The 23,292-nt window shown below is 40.7% G+C and overlaps 1 protein-coding gene across 1 annotated transcript in view; it reads right to left on the reverse strand.

Annotated features, from left to right (window-relative positions):
- The window catches only part of EXOC4 (exocyst complex component 4), a gene marked incomplete at its 5' end in the record, with an annotated part of 449,694 nt that overhangs the window by 402,409 nt on the left and 23,993 nt on the right, over positions 1–23,292 (reverse strand). Inside the window, 2 exons of the mRNA XM_082492311.1 lie at positions 18,582–18,776; positions 21,932–22,121. Of these exons, the coding sequence (XP_082348437.1) occupies positions 18,582–18,776; positions 21,932–22,121 (385 nt within the window). The remainder of the gene's footprint in view (positions 1–18,581; positions 18,777–21,931; positions 22,122–23,292) is intronic.

Consider the following 23,292-nt stretch of genomic DNA (forward strand, 5'->3'; position numbering starts at 1 on the left):
AAATTAAAAATATGCTACAGATCGATCTAACAAAGGAACCGTTATGAGAAAAACCTTGACAAGCTTGTACTTCACCTGACTATCCTGGGAAAGATCGGTCCTTCACACTCATTTTCAGCAAATAACCACACTGTCATCACAAAGGCTTTGTTCTCCAGAAGAAGGGAGAGGAAGAGTTACAGAGATAGATGGAAAAGAAGGGACAGCAGAAAGTAAATAGGAAGAGCAGTAATAATGACAACAGCTCTGTTGATTACTTGGAAACACGAGCAGAAGTAGTTTACAACTGGCTTTATTTGAAGTCCGAGTATCCACCTGGGCCACGTTAACAAGACGATCAACTATCTTGAAACAGTGATGATACAACGGGACTTGGAAAATCACCACGGTGGGTCAGCCGAGAGCACAGCCACGTGCAGCCAAGAAAAATAAGATGAGCACTGAGAGCAAGACTAGAAAGAAATAAGACTTTTTAAATTGAATTCATAACAGGGAGTACGTCTATCATTGGCAAAGTTTAAATCCAGAGCAGAATTTCATGCCCCCACTCAGCTAGTAACGCACCATCACTTGTATTATGCAAGAGACCCAAATGTATGATAAAAATACTTTCAACTTCGAAAATCATAGAGATTTATTTACTGTTGTATCATCAACTCATCACTCAACTTGGGCATATCATTTCCACTAGTTGTTCTTAACCTTTTCTCATTTCAAACCCTGATATGCAAAAGGAGACAGATGAGTGGGAGACGGGCTGCACATAGCAGTGAGAGATCAGAGCACAACACAAACATCACTTTGCAAAAAAGTAATGCTGTTCCTCAAGTTAGCAGTGACTCTGCCACTTAGAGAACCTTAATTTAGGAGAAAAAAAAAAAAAAAACAACTTTTTTTTTTTTTTTATTGCAGATGCTGCTCCTCTGCTTACGGTACACAGAACAACTCAAGAAAAAGGTGTATTCTTGAAAGAAACCGAAGTGTCAGAGGTTGAATGCATTTCTATTGCTAGCACCATTACTAAACATAAAACGCTTTTCACATTTTGAAAGGCAACTGTCTCCCTCCCTCGTGAATACTAAACTTTTAAAAAATAGGGATCTTACAATTTAAATTGTATCTATGATTTTTCCACTCATTTATTACAAAGTTACCTGGAGTCAGACAGACAGAAGCCCTTCATTTCTAATTATCTGCATCACTTATTAGGATTTTAATTTTATTACTTTGAAAAATTAAGAACAGAAAAACCTTACAAGCTACAACATTCCCACATCAGTTTTCATATTTCCCAGTACATTACAGCAAGTTCTGCATTTTTTTCAGTTCCCCAGCAGCATTTTGAACGTTCACTTGAAAAGAAGCAGTGTTGGGAACTGAAACACCTCTACATTTAGAGAAGTAGTATAAACCATACTCTTGTCCATTGCTAGAACAAAGCAGCTTCTCTGGTTGCTATCTTCTGCCACATTCCTCTCTGCTTTACAGAGCTCGTTGTACATCAAATTTAAGTGCATTTGAGCCATCTTAAATGGCACCTCCCATTAAGGATAGCAGTGATGCCGAAGGCTATCCGCACCTACCGAAGAGTGATCCCAAATGCACAACGGCACAATCCCCCTATGAGATGGGTGGGATGAGAAATAACCGTAGCAGCTCGGAAGCACGCTGTGGTCACTGAGTAAACACTGATGTGTAACAGCAGCAAGCACAGACTTCAACATTTTCCGTTCGACTGAGCGAGTCAAAGAACTCTGGAAGTCAGGAATCAGCATTCACAGTGTTGCTAGAATAATATACTGACCCAGCTCGGGAGGGACCTCCGGAGGTGTCCAGTCCAATCCCCTGCTCAAAGCAGGGCTAACGTCAACGGTACATCAGGCTGCCAATCTAACCAACAGATCTGCAAGCACGGAGATTCGCAGCCTCTCTGGTCTCGTGCTCCCGGTGCTTAACCCCTCTCACCGGGGAGAAATTTCTCCCCAGTTTCTCCCCCAGAAATTGCTGATGGTCACCTCTCGTTTGCACGCTTCTGAGAGGAGCCTGGCTCCATTTCTCCTTTAAGTCTTTTAGATGGTCAAAGACAGCAATAAGACCACTCTTTTCCGCAGACTGAACAAACCAAATTACTGCAGCATCTTCTTTTACCTTGTGCGCTTCTAACCCCCAGCCACCCTGGGGCTCTCCGCTGGACTCGCTCCCGTGCGGTTCCTCTCCCATAGAAGAAAAGGTGTGTTCTTGCAGAGGGGCTCCCAAAACTGGACGCGGTACTCAAGATGCAGTCTCACAACCGCATAGTCACTTACCTTCATCTGCTGGCTACGACCCCGCAAATACAGGAGTGGGACATCCAACGAACAGGACACGGTGTGATTCGGCACAATACTGTGTTATCCAAAAAGCAAGTGAGGGAACCGAATCCCGTTTTCCTGGTCATTGCTGCCCTGCACATATACCGAACTGCGGGTGCAATTAATATACCACCCCTGCTTTTTGCTCCTTATCATTGCCGTGGTAGGTGTGTTGGATAATGAAGATTAAAGATGCTATAAAACATGAAACGGTATCACATTTAATTAGATTTTCTCCCCTTTTTTTCCTCCCCTCAGCTTAGACTACGTTTCCCAAGTAGTTACCTGGTTTTTAATACTCCTATTACCTACTGTGTGCTATTCATACCAACAAAAAGACTAATAGATGTAGAATTGTACGTAGCGGGGAAGAGCTATCACTACAAGACTGGTTAAGACCGATAATGGAATAGCAGCCTTTCTCAGAGAACCTGAAAATTAGACGTAGAGAAGAAAACGACGAGTGGTTCAAGAGTCCAGAAAAAGCACCTGAGAGTCCTTCAAGCCTCTTTCTTACGCCTGCCTGCCTCAACTAAATGGAAATTCATACGTGATTATTTTTTCTTCTGAGGGTGGGAGGTTGGGGGTAGATAATGGCATCGTGTTTGAGCACCCGGACACAAAGATAATTGCAGGTAAGGGAGCTCCCCAACATTTTTCTTTTGGCAGGGGTTGGGGTGCGGAGAAGAGCCGCAGCAAGAGAAAACAGCTGGAAGGTGAACCAACAGGCAAACATCGTGTTATTCTTCTTTAAAAAGCTGACTGACCATGACCAAATAGGAACAAAAGAAACGCGAGGTAATCCCCACCACCACCTTTTTTTATTTTCTTTTTTGTTTTTAAACTCTGAAAGAAGTTTGTCTCTCCCATTGAAAGCCACACTTAGATAAATACAAAATAACCGTATTTAGTCAAATAAAAATTATAATATGGGCTTGGATTACAATAGAATTTGATTTAGATCATCTGATAGGTAGTTCTGATGTTAAAATCTACTTATCTATATCCACTTATTATTGTAGGTAATAAATACATTATTAATTAGTGACCCTTTAGAAAAAAAAGCATCAATGAAATCAGGCTGAAAAAAGAGCTCTGCTTCATATGAGCTAAAAATTGCAAGTTTATAGAAAATAACCGTGGCACCAGAACCATTACGCAGCTTGTTTAAAGGTCACACTCAGTTTATAGTAGGACTTAATTGCCTTAAAAAGAAAATGTAGCTAAACATTCGCCTATCATAACATCCAATTTGGAAGGTTTTAATTTAGCATTTTACAACAAACTAGAACGTAAGTGCTAGCAAGATATTTGTTATATTTTTTCTTTCTTTCCTGACTTGGGCCAAAGTTTTCCAATCCACTTGCAGTTAAACCTACATAGTCTCTTAAAAGGCTTTTCAACAGTATTTTAATTATTTTAATTTTCCAAAAGCATCGTAAAATAGATGTGAACAGACTGGATTTTTTTTTTTCTTTTAATTCTAGACCTCCACAGTGCTGGAATTCTATGAGCAGAAATAAAATGAAAGCCCTCAACTAGGCGCTTCTTCAAGGCAAAAAAAAATCCAGAATAGTGGTTGTTCAAGCTAGAAAACCAAATGCTTTCTGTCTGGGGTACCAGCCTATTCTGAGTTCAGACAACAGATATGAAAACATGAACAAACAACTGACAAAGGGTAAAAGGAAAACAATGTGGTAGGTCACAATTGAAAGAAAAAAAAAAAAAAAAAAAAAGAAAGTCAAGTCATACACAAAGCAGTATGACAAAAGGAAAGAAGCTGAACCCCTGAATAAAACAGCAAATAAATAGCATCAGCCTGGAAGGTTGCAGCTGCCTTGCCGGATGAATAAAGACAATGCTGACATTTAAAAGGAGAATTGATCTACTGCTTTTACAAGGAACCCATTTTCAAAAGGTACAGGAAAGGAAAATGACTAAAAAATGGTTTAAATGTGGGTAGCCAGATCTAAACAATCTGTTCCTGGAATTCAATATGCACCTGACTTGCACGAGATAAGGATCTAACCTGAAAAGTTTCCCTAAGAAACAGGAGAGTACTCATACTCCAGCTGTTGGGATTCTGCACCGGGCAGAAAGGCAAAAAACCTACAAATGATGGGTCTCTATTCAAAAAATGTAACACATGATAAATTTAAGAGCAGATGGCACATTACAGAACTGATCCTTCAACCTTCTAACACCGCAAATGTATCTAAGGGATGCTGAATTACACACGACAAGGAATTTTCCAGCGGGTTGTTTTGGTTTGGGGTGGCACCTCATCTCCAACATACCTAAAGAAACCAGCAACTGCAAGAGGCTGAAGACACACTCTTGGAGGGGGATCACTCTGAAGGACTGTGGCATGGGGGTGACCCATGCTGGAGCAGGGACACCCTCAAAGGAACCACAGTTTGTGGAAAAGTGTAGCAGAGGAAAACTTGAAGAACCAAAATGCTGCAGAGGAGACCAGTAAGAAGCAGCGTAGCAGGAAGAAACCCTTACAGGTGACACCAACTATCTGTGCCATCCATCGTCTCAGAGGAACTGCGACAGATTGAGCATAAGCCATGGAAAAAATGACTTGAGAAAAGGGAGGGTAGTAAAGGTGTCGAACTTAAATTGCACCTGGAGAAGAGTGAGAAAACATGTTTACTTAAAGTGATTTTTGATTGTGTTGTCTTCTTTTCCCACCTCAAAACCCAAATCACTGATCAGAAGTTTGTGTTAACTAGCAAAAAATTAAGCAAGAGTTCCCAAAGTTGATGTTGTTTTGCCTGCAAAACTCCCAGATTTTACTTGGATGATGGAGAGAATCACAGTATCACAAAATGGTTGAGGTTGGCTGGGACCCCTGCAGGTCATCGGGTCCAACCCCACTGCTCAAGCAGTGCCACCCATGGCCAGCTGCCCAGGACCATGTCCAGATGGCTTTGGAGTATCTCCAAGGACAGAGACGCCACTACCTCCCTGGGCAACCTGTGCCAGTGCTCAGTCATCCTCCCAGTAAAAAAGCATTTCCTGACAGTCAGAGGGAACCTCCTGTGTTTCAGTTTGGGGCCATTGCCTCCAGTCCTGTCACTGGGCACCACCGACAGGCTCCGTCCTCTCTGCATCCTCCCTTCAGGTATTTATATACATTCACAGAATGGTTAGAGTTAGAGGGGACCTTAAAGATCACCTAGTTCCATCCCCCCTGCCATGGGCAGGGACACCTCCCCCCAGCCCAGGTTGCTCCCAGCCCCGTCCAACCTGGCCTTGAACACCTCCAGGGATGGGGCAGCCACAGCTTCTCAGGGCAACCTGCGCCAGGGGCTCACCACCCTCACAGGAAAGAATTTCTTCCTGATATCTAATCTAAATCTCCCCTCTTTCAGTTTAAAACTGTTACCCCTCATCCTATCACTAAGATCCCTCTTGAGCCTTTTCTTCTCCAGCCTGAGCAGTCCCAGCTCTCTCAGCTTTTCCTCATAGGACAGACATTCCAGTCCCTTCATCATCCTCGTGGAAGGGGCTAACATCCAGAAAGCAGAACGCTGTTGAGTACTTTGAACCTCCACTACTGGAAACACGTAATGAGTGATTGATTAAGCCTTCTTTTAAACTGCATTTCTATTTTTTAATTAGAAGCTTGACGTAAGTCTTATCAAGCATGCTTGTATTTCATCCGTAAATTTGTTCACTATTTTGGTTGCAAGGTGAATCAAGATGAATCTGAAATTTTGTGGAAATTGGATATTAGGCTTAGACTGGATATTAGGAAACATTTTTCCACTGAAAGGGTTATTAAACATTGGAATAGGCTGCCCAGGGAGGGGGTGGTGGATTCACCATCTCTGGAGGTGTTTAAAAAAAGGGGCAGACGTGGTACTTGGGGACGTGGTTTAGAAGTGGTTTTGTCAGGGTAGGGTAATGGCTGGACTTGATGATCTTCAAGGTCCCTTCCAACTTCAACAATTCTATGATTCTACGAAAAGTTACTGCCTTTGAGTGTGGGACATCCAAACAATGGGACACATGGAAAACTTGGACCCAAGCTGCAATCCAAAGACTGGGAACTGTCTCCTACCAAACTGCCACAGGACAGTGCACAGCACAGGATGAATCGATATCAAGGCAAATCAGTGAACGTGAGCTAGTTAAGATGACCCTGAACTTAAAGTCGGCACCCAGGTGGTGCCAAAGCAGGGAGTCATTAGCTAAAAAGCATGGAAAATATGAAGAGCACACAGATCAGAGACAGCTATTCCTGAGTACCACTGCCTCCTCCCCTTAAAAACAGGAAAAGGAGAAAAGGTACACAGGATGTGAGGGTTAATGAGGAGCTGTAAAGCACTGATGATGAACAGTACCGAGTGTTAATTAACATGCTGGATATTAAGATGATGGAAGAAATTGCTACCAATTTTGTTCACCTTTAAAAAATCTTGTACAAATTAACAAGCTAAAAGTAAACAAAGAGCTATAAAAGACTGAGGACTAAAGAAGATGATTCCTTTGCAATATTTTGGAAATAGCTGAGGTCGCTCCTGGAGATAAAGGATTTGCTGACCAAATGACAGAGAAAGGGGGAGACTGATGCAGATGACTGAAGCAGAGAGGGGGAGAAGTTTGAAAGATTAGTTTGAAAGATTCTGAGCTACACACACACAAAAAAGTGCTCATGTTGCAAGAAAACAGCTCACCCTGACACAAGCAGTCAGTGTAAGCTGGGGGAAAGACAGGGAAAAATGTACGTACAGGAACAGGGTAAAAGGGTTACTTTTTGTTTGTGGGGTTTGTTTTTTTTTGAAACATGGCACTTTATATTAAGATTCCCACCAGCACAGTCATCGACGTTACCAAAACGCAGCCACTTCTGCAAAAGGAGGCAACAAACAGCTGCCATATGGCACACAGCCCGGCAGTAAGAAAGTACATGTGAAGGCTAAGGAGTAACATAATTCTTTTTTTAACCCTTTAACTGAGCAGAAGAGTGTTTTCCAGAAAACCAAATTCCAGCAAGCCCAACTCCACAATTTTGCTAAATCAATTGTCCAATCTAGTCTTACTACCCCCCCTCCCCCCAAAAGAAATTTCCGTGTTATAAGTTACAAGTATGGAAGAGGTCTATTAGATGGCACAGCCATTTCCCTACCACTATAATACTGCTTTAATGATGCTATATTTTACAAAACTTACTTTTGTCTCTCTTGCCAATAAGACTACTGCTCCTACTTTATGAAAACAAAGCAAACCTCTTATAAACAAGTAAAGCACAAATGTCCTTTATTTTTCTTAAGTGTTTAAACAGCAATATTTTCCTCTACAAACTTTAAAATATTTATAAAATTATGTTCCTCGCTTGCTGTCCTTTACTCCAGCTACGTAAATTTAATTCTTTCAAATTTGCCTTAGTCCTGTCACCCATCAATCATTCCACTTCCTCCTCCACTTGCTGTAATTCATCAATGTCTTTCTAGTAATAAAGCGCTGAAACCAAAAGCGGTGCTCAAGGAACGGAGTGGCTAAAAACCACGAAAAAGAATTATCCAACTGCTCGTGTGGACTTTAACCCAAAACATAAGCAATTTCAACAAGAGTATGGTCAAACGACTTCCCCGAAATGGGAAAGTCTATCGGCATCACAGGATTGCTCGAGACTTTTTCCATTAGAGTGACAACTCGATGGAGATGAGACAAGTATTGCCGCAGTACCTGCCATAGTTGTGTGCCTCAGATCCTCAGGAGCTCCTGGGCAATCAGATGAAATTAGCAAATCAAAGATTTGGTATCATCTCCGAGAAGCGGGTTAGACAACTCAGCTCAGAACTCGCTGCCAAAGGACAACATCGAAGCCAAAAGTTTAAACGGGTGCGAAAAGCAACAGAGATAATAGATGTTTCTTCCTTGAATTTGAGTGCTATTCAACACAAAAGACATGAGCTTTTCCACCAAAAGCTGCACATTGCCGAGTGCTGGATGCTGGGAATGTTTTGGGAAAGGATGGCTATTGCTTGCACTGTCCTCACTCTCCTTTCTCAACACCCTCTGCATCAGACACAGTACGGGCCAAAGACCACCTTTGCTCCGACCTTCTACAGACATCTGTATTAAATCCTACTGGAGCACTGCCATGGACCAGTAACACAGTTGTAGGTGTTGTGAAGGCAGCAAAAATAATAAAAAAATGCTTTTCCTCACAGTTTGCATTTCCATATTTTTTGTCTCCTGATTTAATGCATCCTCACTTAGTCTTAATTGCCATTAAGAAAAGTGTGTTTCTTCAGGCCCATCTCTCTCCCCAAAGCCTTCTCTCTATATGAACGATGTAGAGAACAATGAGGTTCTAATGCAGTACAGTAAAACATCAGAATTTGCCTTTCAATGCAAACCTGCAGTTTCCCAAATTGATTCTGTTGCCGTCTTCAGGATGACATTTAAAAGTTTTTACGCTCCCTGTGTCCCATACCTCTGTTGTTAAAGGAATCTTTAACTCCTTTCAGTTAGCTCCTCACCTGTTAATTTACTAACAATTTTTTTTATTACAGAATTCATAAATCCACAAAAGCTAATATTAAGACAAATAAGACAACCATTGCCTCCTTCTTAAACAGGCGCACCGCCTGTGCATCTTCATTTCTGAGCTGTTCCCTGTAAGTCCTCCTCTAGGTCTATGTGACAATGGCTCATCTATCACACCGTTTTGAAGGTTACTTGGTAGCATTACACCAACTTTACCAGACATAAATCAGTTCACTGCAGTGGAAAACTTCTGGGTTAAATTCACCACCAAATGTTTCAAACACTTTACTAGAAACTAAATTTATTATACTTTCTCACCCACCATTCACTAGCTTTAAAGTTGCAGATTTATTTATCTAGATTATTTTATATTGTCCCATAACCCAATCTATCTTCAACAATTTCTCTTGGGGTTTGTTGCGATATTTTACTATGGACAGAATTACATCCATAAAATCCAGAGTTGAAAAAAGAATTCATGGGAAGACCAGTGATTACTGGAAAAACATCTGCTGTATTCAAAGGTAAAGTGATAAAAGCATAAATGACTCACAGAATAAAGTCCATAGCATACCTCAATAATAAAAATTACCAACAGCAAAGATAGCAAAAGAAATATTAACCTGAAGGTATGTAATATGGCTAGGTTCACGAGTTAAAAAGGAAGCAAATGTAAACTAAGCCACAAAACTCTCACGCTGGTCAGCGAGCGCTCCCAAGAAAGGATGCATCATTAAATGGCGGGAGCAATCGCCTTAAGCAAAGAACTTCTCATCGCTGCACCTACACTGTAATCAGGAAGGATTAAATTTAACGTTCAGAAATGCCCGTTCCCAAAAGCATACATCATAACGTTACAGAAGCCTCTGCCTTTCATTAAGGACAGCGTCTTGTCGCGTAGCCGCGGCTTACTCTCACCATAAAAAGACGCTAGACACCTCTACTCCACCTTCATTACAGCATGTTTTCTTATTTAATAAACTTTCATCAGCTTAAATGAATGGTTGTTATTAGTAGAGCTAACAGCCACACGATAATACTCTAGAGAGATATCAATGCTTGTTGGTGCATTAACGAAGAGCGGAGGGGCCGAGGTCAAGCACGTGTCAATGCAAATGAAGCAGTATTAGGCACTAACAGTTTAATGCAATAGACTGCCTCAGATAATGGAAATTAAAGGATAAAAAGAAGGAGATAAAGTTATTGATAAGTATACAGATGGAAAAAATAAGATGTTTCAAAGGGAAAGAAACTCCCCACGTTCTAATGTCTTTAAACTAGCCTAGCAAGTTCATTTTAAAAAAAAAAAAAAAGAAAATCAGACATCAGAAAACATAATTTAAAGAGAAGAAAAAAAAAATTCAGAGAAATATACAGAAAAGAGGTGAAAAATGTTCTAATAATACATAGCACCCACGCTTCTCATATAAGGAACTTAGCAGTATTCTACCAAACTTAATTACTTAAGCTTTACAATGCTCCTTGAAGGCAGACAAATAATATTAGTAAGTCCTGGCATCTGAGTAAAGGTACAGTATTTTAAATGAATGAGCAGCAGACAGAAGAAAGCTCATTATTTCCATGCTTATGCGCGAATCACTAGAACTTACATCAACTTAATAAAAACAAAGCTGCCTTCTTTCTCATCCATACCTCAACCACACAGCTAACAGAAATCACGAGGTTTGCCAGTCCTTACAAACTAATACGAAACAATTCCTTTAAGCATAAACACTTACACACCTCAGTAGGTAATCTGAAATGAGATACAACCCCTGAGATGTCAGCTCTGCAATTTGGTTTTCTAAAAGGCTTCTTTGTAATCGATAAGGTCAACAATGACAAGACACTATGTTAGCTGGGGAAAGACTTCAAGGCAAGAAGTATTGGGAAACTATTACTATTTTTGTAATTCAGAAGAAAAATTTTGGCCCTGCTTGAAATTCTAAGTTTTGTAATAAAAGTATTTCTATAGAATCCCAAACTAACAAAAGTTATGGCACTAATTCCAAAATACAAAACTGTTCCACAGCAGTACCTGAATCCCAGCTCTGCAATAAGAAATGCAGAAACAAAATGAAAGACTGTTTTTATTGATTTTCATTGTTCCAGCTGAAAGGCAGACAGTAAATAAAATGCATACCAAGAACTGCACTGCATTTTTATTTTTTTTTTTTTAAATTTCATTATTCCAGACTACTAAGAGTCTGAGAAGTCTGCTCACCACACGTTACTTTTTAACTGACAGACTTTCCTTCTACTATGCTGAGGACAGCCACAGGTAGCAGCTACGTTCAAGTAACAAAATTGAAAACTCTCCTCAAAAACCATGCCTAGGGCGACAAACAGCCACTGTTTTCTGGGAGGATGTTAATGACTCCAAATGCCTTCGTCGAGGATTAACATGAAGCGCATCGAAAGGCAGGGGACACAACATTCCAAGAGGCGGCCAAATATGTGCGTGTGTACACACACACAGAGCGATATCATCTCTTCGCTCTTGAGAAAATATTTCAATATTTTAAGCTCCGTGTTTGACTCCCCACAGCAAGCCAGGTTCCTCCTCTTCACGCATTGTTCTCCAAAATATCTTAGCCAGTTAGTCTCTCCTCTATTTTTTTCCTACGCCACCTCTCTCTCCCTTCCGACAGCCTCAGGAGCTGTACAAGCATTTTTGCACAGCATTTCTACTTATTAACACACCTTCAACTTCTGACCACGTTCTCACCCACCAAGTAGCCCACTTGTGTTTTAAAGCCCTGCAGTTAAAAAAAAAAAAACAAAAACAAAAAAAAAAACACAAAACCAAACACTTTTTTTTGTAAAATGCTTTGGCATGCAGACAACAGAGCTGGTCAGCATCTCCAGTTTAGACTGGTATGTTCCTGATGCTCTTCAAAAAATTAACCCAGCGTAGATCTTACTGTCAATGGAGCTGAGCAAAAATACATTTAATGCATCATAAGGATGTCGGCGGTGAACTCGGTATGCTTTAACTACGCTGCATCAGCACAACTGAAAATGACCCAATTTACCTGCAAAGCAATCTCCTCCCCTGTACAGCTGGGTGCCGCGCCACGGACATTTAATTGAACGCAACAACACTAACAGCCACTAGCTCCACTCTAGAAACTGAACAAACCGACAACGATGCAAATTTGCAGTCAGAAAGCGGTCAGCTCTGAGAAAAGCCCAATGCTATTCCTCACTTCAGAAAGCAGAGCAGGAGACATGTATTATTCTCTCCCTGACATTAGGAAACTGATAGAGAAGTCCTTAACGTTGAAAAAGAAAGAACAGTAGGTGTTGGAGCGTTCCTTGGCCTACTTCTTGAGAATCAAATTAATGTCGCTTCAGCTTTGTATTTCTTGGGACAAAGGCAGGCAGGCTAAAGGAGGAGGATGTGCTCATGAGTAAAATACACATACACATCGGTTCCTGGCTCTGTAACAAGTGTGAAGTTAAATTTAAGTGAAGTCAGAGGGCTCCATACTTCCTTCTTTCTACCTTCATTCTTCCTTCTTGTCATCCTCCTAACAAAAAAAAAAAAAAAATTCAACTGGAAATAGCAGTTATCTTCACTCCTGTCCTGTGGATGTATTTCTGCCGTTTCGTGGTGTTTCGTTACCTGACACAATCCCACTCCAAAGGAACTGTACTCCCGCACCAATAAATCAAGTTCAGAGTAAGTGTTTCACAGTCTATTGGAATTAAAAAGATTTTTTTAAAAACTCTATATACTTTGACAAACTGGTATTAGTTCATTAAAATTGCAAAACTAGACACATAAAAGCCAGGAAATGCAAAGAAAGTAGACTAAGCAATTTTCATTTAATCGTATTATGATATGACCTTTAATTACTTGATCCAACAACACTTCTTCCTTCAACTGTTTTTAGCATTTCATCTCTTAGATTATTTAAACAAATGGAAAATATTAATTTCTCCCTTATGGATACCTCATGGGTCAACATCAGAGCCAGAACAATTAGATCAACACCACAGACCTCTACAATACTTGAGTTAATTAAGTAACTGCTAGGCAGAGCGTACTGCCCTTCAACACACAGCCCAGTGCTGGGGGAGACTCGACATGGAACTGCTTCCTCCAAGCAGGACTCCTCCTCACCTTGCCCACTGCTGCCCATCCTGCTGCATGCCCTCTGCTTCAAGTTCTGGCTATAGTGTTGCGTAGCCCATCCAAATCGTCTCTTCCAGAAGAATTTGGGTTCCTGCCTTCCAGCAATCAAGCTCGTGCTTCCAGGCCAAGCGCTAGCTGTGCCCCCAACCCCAACTTGCCTCTACCACCAGCTCTGCTGCTCTCTCTTTTGGAGACTGCCCACTGCCTTTTCGTAGGAAACTCCTTCTGTGTCAGAATTCCCCTCTCAGCACCTGATCATCAAATCATAGAATCATTTATGTTGGAAAAGACCTTTAAGATTATTGACCGCAGACCTAACACTGCCAAGTCCACCGCTAAACCGGATCCCTCAGCATCACATCTACACATCCTTTAAATCCCTCCAGGGATGGCGACTCCACCCCTTCCCTGGGCAGCCTGTTCCAATGTTTGGCAACCCTTTTGGTGAAGACATTTTTCCTGATATCCAATCTAAACCTCCCCTGAAGCAACTTGAGGCCGTTTCCTCTTGTCCCATCACCTGTTACTTGGGAGAAGAGACTGACCCCCCTTTGCTACAACCTCTTTTCAGGGAGCTGTAGAGAGACATAAGGTCTCCCCTCAGGCTCCTTTTTATGTTAAACAGAAAATACACACCTATGTGTGCACGTGCACTCAACTGCCACATAACAGTTACTTTTAGCAATTTAATGTGTGAAAAAACAGATCCTTTACAGAACAACATACAAACTCATACTTTTAAAAAGCATATACAGAAATTGAAAATAACCGAAATGTATTCGATATCAAATGGTAGTTCTATCTGTTCCAGACCCTCCTGACTTCTCCAAAGTTTCACAATTCATTCCAGTTCCAGTATTTAGAGGCTGGCTACAAAGAAGATAGAGACTCACAGAATGGTTTAGGTTGGAAGGGACATTGAAGATCATCTAGCTCCAACCCCCCTGCCATGGGCAGGGACACCTCCCACCAGCTCAGATTGCTCAGAGCCCTGTCCAACCTGGCTTGGAACACCTCCATGGAATTGGGCAGCCAGAGGTTCTCTGGGTAAGTGTCTCACCACCCTTAGAGTAAAGGATTTCTTCCTAATATCTAATCTAAATCTCCCCTCTTCCAGTTTGAAGCTACCCCCCCTCATCCTATCACTACATGCCCTTGTAAAACATCCATCTCCGGCTTTCTTGTAGGCCCCCTTCAGATATTGGGAAGGGGCTCTAAGGTATCCCCAGATCCTTCTCTTCTCCAGGCTGAACGCCCCCAACTCTCTCAGTCTGTCCTCACAGCAGAGGTGCTCCAGCCCTCAGAGCATCTTCATGCCCTCCTCTGGACTCGCTCCAACAGGTCCAAGGACTCCCTTTTCACAGGGAGTCACAATGAAAAAGACGAGGGGTCATGGGTACAAGTTACTCCGGGGAGATTCTAACCAGACACAAAAAGAAAATTTTTCAGACTGTGAACAATCAGCCATTGGAATAATCTCCCCAGGGAAGTGGTGGATTCCCCATTGTTGGACGCTTTCAAGATTCAGCTGGGCAGGGTGCTGGGCCATCTTGTCTAGACCGTGCTTTTGCCAAGAAAGGCTGGACCAGATGATCCTTGAGGTCCCTTCCAACCCGGGATTCTATGATTTTAACACAGGCTGTGTAAGGTGCAATTACAGAACAGCAAACCTGATCCTACTGGCTCTGCTCACCAGAGTGTGTATTATCAAGATGCTGGAGGAACACTGAAAGTGAATACATGATATTTGAAGTTCATCTGTGCTACTCCGGATGGATACAAAGTCGGAAAAAAAAAAAAAAAGCTGCCACTTAAAATTTTTAACTTCATACAAATGTGAGCTGTCACAAAATACCTATGCATTGTGTTCATACTACTGGGAAAAGCTGCCATTCTTTTATTAACAATTCTTCCCAGCATTACTCAGTCATTGCACATTAGAACCAGCAGCTGGAGAGTTTTGAGTGATAATGAAACCTGTAACAAGCCATCTTCAGCCGTCTTTTCCAAACAATAAGGGAATTAAAATTTCAATTTAAATGCAGAGGTTTGAAACACGCTTCAGTGGCAAAATTACTTCAATTAATGTGAGTGGAATACAAAGAACAGACTGCAGAAATGTGATGCAGCAACCAGAAATTATGCCATTAGGGTGCTTGCATCAACCTAACACGACGACTGCAGAGGTCTAATTTCAACTGTACATATCACAAGGCTACAGGCAACAATATTAATCAGAGATCCAATTTCAATGTGAGGGATACAAGCTCCTTGTCAGATCGCCTTGGGCTTTTTATAAGCCATGAGCATCTGTTTACCTTGAGGAATGAAACAAAAGGACAGAGAGATCCATACACACGCTGCATCCCTCACAGTTTAGTAATTATTTTACATAGTGTTCATATCCTGTAAAAGGCGAAAGGAATTATCGTGCAGCCAGTGAGTGATTACAACATCACAGTCTTGCAGGGGCAGTGTTAACAGAAGATGGCAAAAGCCAGTGAGCCGACAGCGATTTTTGTCTATGAAAAAGCTCCAAACGCAGGTAGGTTACTATTTCTTCCCTACAGGTACACTGCTCTTGGAATGAGAATCGCAAGTGTCAATGAATGGCTGAAAAAGCGCATATAATTCTCACTTGAGGTTTCTCTGCATTCATTGATGCAAAAAAAAAAAAAAAAAAAAAAAAAATCTAACAGCTGCTTTTTATATAGTTATCATTGTTTTCCAGAATAAGATTATCTTTTCTAAGAAATTAAAACAAACAAACAGCAAAAACCAGTACGGTATACTACAGAAGTCTATACTGCAACGAGGGCTAATATTGGCTCTAACTCATAGTCTCGGACAACCATACCTATGCACATGCACGCGTATGTGTGTATGTATGTAAGTGTATATATAAAAAAACTGCACACGCAATATATTGCAAACCAATAAGATATCGCAAATATATATATATTGCAAAGCATTTCTAAAGCATATTATATGATAAATCCTAAGTAGTGCTATTTTTCTTCTTACACTTCCCATCTTATATTCCAGATAGGAAATTAATTACTTTTCTGGAATTTCATTCTGAAAAGAATTTTTAGTTAAAATAAAACAAAACAACAAACAAAACCCAAAACCCCCAAACAAACAAGAACAACCCCAAAAGACAAGCAAACTGGCAAGTCCATCAGTAAAAGCAAGCACCAACTGGTTAACACTTCAACTTATAGTGATGTTAACTCTGAATACTGTGGTTTTCCCCCCCACACTGAACCCCTTAATTTACATCTACTTTTTCACCTCTCATAATTGAAAATATCAGACTAATACGACACTCCAATTTCCTACATCAAAAACCTGACAAAAGTTTTGGCAAAACCTGACTGTGCTCTTTTATCATATGCTGCCTCAAGTCATTGCATTGCAGATCTGTTTTCAGGAATTCTAATAGATTTTACATAACATTTTATAAAGTACCATAAAAATTCCACTCTGCATTACACAAGAGAAATGGATACATTAGCCATCCCAGATTGCTTACAGTACGGTGGGAAAGATAATATAAGACAACAGTTCATATTGTCTCACATAGTGAGACTCTAAAGAGAATAACATTGTGAGGGTTCCTGGAAGATGGTTTTAAAAATGAAGAAAGGGAAAATTGTGGATTATAGAACGATGATTGCACCAGGTGTGGCATGAAAAGAGAACATGAACAGCAGAAAAGAACTGGAAGGTGATGGCAAAGTGAAATTCGACAAGAAGATGTGACAGCGACAACAAAAATCCAGAATGGGTTACACATGCCATCAAAGAAAGGGATGAGGAGGCTGACATCAAACTGCTGAATGTGTTGCAGAGGGAACAAGGTAAGTTTTAGAAAGTCATATTTAAGGTAGAATGAGATAAAATGGAAAGAAGGAAATTAAAGTTCAAGCCTGGGCTCTACAAATATCAGGTGACAACACTAAGATTTCCAGCTCCTTATGCTGTTGAATAATGATTTATTAAAAAGTGAAGAGGCACAGCTAAGAGAAATACAAAGGACAGTAAAGTAGTAAAAAACAAAAACAAAAGAAGGCAATGAAAAGATTTACTTAAAGGCATTCTCTGGCAAACACAAAGAGGAATATGATCAGACATACTTCTCTCGCCTTCACTTTTGAATCACAAACTGCTTAAGGTTGGGAAGAACCTCTAGAGAACATCTAATCCACCCTCCTGCTCAAACATGGTCACCTACAGGCCAGTTGCCCAGGACCACATCCAGTCTGGTTTTGAAAATTTTCCATGGAGGAAACTCCGCAACCTCTCTGGGCAACCTGCTCCAGCATTCAATCATGTTTACAGTAAAAAGTGTTTTCTTACATCAAACGTGATTTCCTGTGTTTCAACCTGTGCCCACTGCCTCTTCTCCTGTCAATGGGCGCCACCGAGAAAAGTCTGGCTTCATTTTCTTTGCACCCTCCCATTGGACATTTATAGCCATTGATAAGATCTCCCTTAGGTTTCTCTTCTCCCAGTGAAGCAGTCCCATCTCTCTCTGCCTCTCTTTACATGCAAGATGCTGCTGTTCCCTAACATCTTTCTGATTCTTCACTGGACTCAATCCGGGAACTCCATCTCTCTCTTGTACTGGAGAGCCCAGAACTGGACTCAGCACTCCACATGTCAAGACTGAGCAGAGGGGAAGGATCACCTTTCTTGTAACGCTTTTGATTATTGGTAGAAGACAGTTCCAGGAAAGAAAGGACCGGAGTCTGGTGAGGAAGCGTGCTTGTTACATTGAGAAACAAAAGGAAAAGAAAAAAGATTGTTAGAGAAGTTCAGGAAACTTCTACCTCCACCACAAGACTGGAATTGAAAGGTATGCTTATAAAATGGAACTGAAGAAGAAAATATGGAACTGAAGAGGAAAAACACTTGAAGGGAGGGAGGAAAAAATATCAAAGAAGAGCTGGAAATAAGTAGAAAGGATGAAGAGTCCTGGTAAAGGATTTAGAGGAAGACAATGAGAGGCAGACACACCTAAACGGTCAAAGACAGTCTCCTGTCTGAATAATAACCAAAGTTGAGAGTGCATTCTGGGAGATGAAATCGGAGAGAAACAGGATAGTTCTTCCATAACAAAAATGGTTTTGAATTAATTGATAACATATAAAGAAAGATGATGATACAGGCAGGTGTTGGGGCAATTCCTTTTAAAATAAAGCACCAGGTTGCAAAAGCAGAAGGAAATCCTATGTGCAGATGAAATGGGTAAAGAACTAGACGGTTACAGAAAGTGTCAGGATCAAGAAAAGTACACAGGTAAAGACAGCTCTGAAAGACAAGAGCCAACCAAACAGGATGGGACACTGTGACCCTAAGTCCAGTCAAGGAAGGATCAAACCAAAACCAAATGGAAATTCCAACACAAAAAAGCAGCAAATGACAAAAGAAGAAACTAAGCAAGGAGAAAAAAAAAAAAAAAAAAAAAAAAAAAAAGCAAATACTAACAGAGACAGCAGAACTGCCTGCAGATGATCAGACAGCTGACCAGCGTGTTTCTGGTGGGTACTGGCCCAGCACGAGATACCACATCTTACCAGCATATCTGTTGCGTTGAGGTAGTGCTTGCTGGCCATGCACTGTTCCAGCTTCTGAGGCACTTGCTTGATGTTCTCTATCTCGTCCAGCAAATTCAGGACGTGTTTGTGCTCAATCCCTTCAATCCACAGCTTGCGCAACTCATCCCGCTTGCAATGCAGCAGCATCTTGCACGATAGCAGATTCTCCTTCACCTAGAAGCAACATGTCAAAAGATTAATTAAATCTGTCCCTGTAACTGGCGCTTCTAACACAGATCAGTCCTTTCCCACTTTTACTTTACTAGGAATTCCAAAAATAGCACAAAACTATAATCAAATCCAAGTTTCTTAAAATTTCTGGTTATTCCTTTGGCTGAACAGAAACATATAGTACATACAAATCAGAACTGCTTTCACAGTCAAATGTTTTTTAGTGCAAGTTTTGTACCTGTAGTGAAAATTTAACTGAAGTATCATAACGTTAACAAACACAGGATCCTACAACCACGACCAAAGACTTATTTGCACGTTTTCCAACAATCAGTCCAGTATTTTGGCATATAGCAAGGATCCAATTTTCAGTGAAAGCAAATAAGCCACTACTAATTTTTCTGCTGTAAACATATTCCATCTGCCTATTAAATCTTTTGGCACGTCTCCTCCTTTCTTCAAGTTTGGTGTCCATTTCTTGAAACATGACTATCTAAAAGCACAAGAATTTTCCTAAAACCTCGATCAATACCAACATTTATTTATTTTTTAAAAGATACGGTTTCATCAGAACAAACAGCAGTTAAGATACAGTTCAATTCAGGATTTCCATTATTTATCAAGGCCATTACATCACCCAGAGAAACAGATTGGTATTTGTCATTCAGTTTGTTTTCGAGCCTCATGCCATCCTCTCTGAGTGGCAAAGACTCTACTATACTATCCCCATTCAGGAAACATCAAGAGTTTTTCTTCTCCGTTCCTTCTGTTCAAACGCACAGCCTGCATTCTCTGCTTTCAGGTTTTCCCAATATCTTCTGGTAAGGTCGGTATAACCTAGCTTTTCTTGCATAATGCAAATCAATAATACATATTAAAATGTGAAAGCAATTAACAACACAGCTTCACACATTGCTTTCACACTACTCTTGTTTTTGTGATAAGTTATGAATACTTGGGGTTCAACCTTTTCTCAGGCTGAACTCTCACTGAATTACACATGAAGAGAGACTCTCAGAAGTAGGCCCTTCAATTTATTTTTAAATAATGAGCCTTCAAAGCACTCCAGAAATCCCAATTCAGCTGCAAATTCTCCTACCTTGTCCATCTAAAGGTAGTTTAAAAAAAAAAAAAAAATACATGCAAAACACACAGACGGACCAAAATACAGACAAATGGTAAGTAACAATAGCTCCATGAAACAGTCTCCATCCAGAGTCAGAAGACACCAAGATTTCAATACAGCAACATTGTACTCTGAAACGTCCTTCTGAGAAGAATAACACAGAAAAATCCTCAGCCAACAGAAAAGCTAATGTAAGAGTGTCATAACTTGCTGCAAAAGCAGAGGCAAACTAAAATGCGTACAGAGTTCATTTCAGACTTAATCCCCATTCAATGCCTTAATTTAAAACGTTTCACTGACCTAGCACACCATCGCCAGTGGACTGCTCTTACACAGAGCCAAATTAGGTCAGCAAAACAATCATGGGGCTAAAAGGAATCTCACAAGGCCTTCCTACTCCTGTCCTTGCAAGAAAGAAGATCAACTATATCTACATTTGGGAGCAGGGGAACGAGCGAACAGAAAATCTTTAAGAATGAACCTCCCTTTGGTAGACCCAATTGTTTCTACTTCATAATTCAGTTTTACACTAGTAACACCTCTGAAGTTAGATTCAAAACCAAGCCTTTCCCAGCAGGAATTCATACAAGAATTGACTACAAAAGGTAGATACGCAGAGGGATCTGGACTATCACTTCCACAATTCCTAATGCAAGTAAACACCTGTGCATTCATCCACCTTCCGCAGGAGGGGAACATCAAAAGAAAGTCTGATAGAGTAATACAGATTGATGACAAACCAGATCTGGGGCCTCCCGTGAGATCAGGTCAAAGCTACTTCAATACATATTGACCAAAACTAATCAGAAAACTTAAATATCAAAAGGTCTCTCACCCTTACAGTCATTCTTCTAGGTGGGACCAAAAGGTCACACCCCTCTATGTTTTTTTGACCTCTGCAAAGCTTAGTATACTATGTGAAAATAGGCCACTGGCTACAGTTTATTTCAAATTTAGCACAATTGATCTCTGCTTTCAAAGTGCTGAGCTTTGTACATAAATCCTAGAATGAACTCTTAGCCTTAGAAAGCTCAGAATGGTCTCATTTTCTTTGAAAATGCTAAGTGAATTTTAAAAGCCAGAAGGGTCAGTACATAGTCCCAGAAGGGTAAAAGCCTACTGGTCACAGCATTGCCGTGAAAGGTTTTAAGATGAGACTTCCAAAGCGCCAGGAAATAAAAGAAATGGAATAGATTTGGTGCCTCGTTTGCAAAGTTTAGGTATAGCAAACTACACAGGAAGTGAAAGATAGGACAGGAGTCCAAAGAACTAATCTATCGCTGCAGGGAGAGAGCAGATGGAACAAGTCCACAACAAAGAGTGCCCGAGTTATTTACTGGCACGCTACCAAAGTGTGAGCACTCAAAATACAGAAAGATACGGGGGCACAGAGTTCACCGTACGTTCACACAACAGAACCGAGTTTGGAAATAGCACCAAAATTCATATTCTCTGAGCGAAAAGCAAGCTGATGAATCACTCAGACTATTTAGGAGGTGATTGGAGGCCAACATATCAAAACATGAACAGATTAGATGGAGAGGTGTTAGCTTAGCAGCCCTTAGACTTCAAAACCTGACAGCAACATGCCCAGACAATAAACGAACAGGGGGCACCATGACGCTTTGCGCTTCATATCCACCTCTCATTTTGCTTTTTAATTACTTGTGTTCTCAAACAACAGAGAGATCCTGTGGAAAACATGGTGCTAGTAAGACGTAGGGACCACTGTATTAGGACTGGATTGCCTGCTCCTAGCCATGCCACAGAGCGACTTGAAAATCAGGCCTAGTTCCGAATTAGTGGGTAACAGTGCTTTCTCAATTCATTTTTTAGTTCAGTTCAGAATGATGACAAGTAGCTGGAAAAGGGAAGAGAGAAATAAAAGGTTAAAATAGGAGCTTACAACATTACGCTACCAATAAAAGGACAGTACACAGGAAAAAGAGAAAGGAGTTGCACAGATTTGTACCCAGAGTACGCGCTATCAAGCGGATGCAAACACAGGAATACATGAAGAGTTATTCTTCACCTGTTTGATCTTGTTGCGCGAATTGGTGATGCGCTCTGTGATGCTCTGGTACGTGCGGATGGCAGTGGTGAGCTCGGTGTAGTGCTGGACAATGAGCTCATCCAAATCCCGGTCACATTTCTCATAAGCTTCTTCCAGACGGCCTTTCTCAGTCTCTCGGTCTTCAACATCATCACTGGTAGATAAAGTCCTAAGGACAAAAAGATTACAAAAATAAGGACAGTTTGCAATTACCTATAAGGACAATTTTTAGCCTTTGCCCAAAAAACACACTACCTACCGCAAACCAGTCACTCTTATTAGTCTATACACTTCACTGAGTGAAGTGTAGTTTATTTATGGTAAACGTGTCCGTCTGGTGTTCAGAGAACAATGTACTTCAGGAAAATAAAAAACACATAAATATCATGGTTTATTACTTCACCAATTTTCAGATGCTTCTGAGCTTTTTTACTACACTACTGGATTTATGAAAAGGGAAAGTTATCTTTTAGTTATCATATTTCCAGAGTCATTAATATGGACACAGTATACCATATGAAATATATCTGATTTATTACTTACAAAGAACCATCAAGAAGAAATTCTACTTTGGACTCAGGGACCAGTGCAACTATTTGTTTAGGAGTGTTGCAGTTACTACTACTTACCTGCCAAAAGCACACTAGGGATATCACAAGCACATAGAGAACTCCGCCAGAAGCCTACCCATGCTTTCCAATCGCCAATCTGTTATCAAACATACACCAGTACAGCGAAGAAGTGTCACGGGCCCTTATTTCCCCCACCTCATTTATTTTAACCTCTGAGTAATATCATCTGGTAAGATTTTTAGTTATTTTGTTTTCTTTTTAAATCAATGAAGTTTAAGATTCCAACAAAACTGTTGAAAATTTAATGGAACTGGCACAGGAGACAGAATTTTCTTGGTGTCACTCTAAATTTCTGAGATTTACTCAAAATACAATCTTCTCTTTCTCCCTCCCTCTCTTAACCCCACTCATCCCCTCAAGACCGATCCTGCCAACGGATTTAGAAACCAACCCCTGGAACCACTCCACCCCACCACCAGAAAGACCCAGGAGACAGCAATAGCCACAAAGACATATTCTTATATCCTACAGAAGGTAGCGCTCAAAAAGTTGGTTTCTGGAAAAAAAAAAAGTCATCCTGAATTTTCCTCTTCCTTTACCCTTGGAAAGGTAGCTATGGTCTATACAGGTTTCTGTTTCAAATCAGCAAAACAGACATTGAAAACCGTAAACTTGATGGTGAAAAAAAAGATCCGTTATAGCAGTTATGACCTAGACGCTGGTATATCACAACCTTAAGAGCCAGGATGAATTCTGTAACTCTACTGA

The sequence above is a fragment of the Vanellus vanellus genome (genome assembly GCF_965231255.1).
Source record: "Vanellus vanellus genome assembly, chromosome: 1".
NCBI classification, from domain to species: domain Eukaryota; kingdom Metazoa; phylum Chordata; class Aves; order Charadriiformes; family Charadriidae; genus Vanellus; species Vanellus vanellus.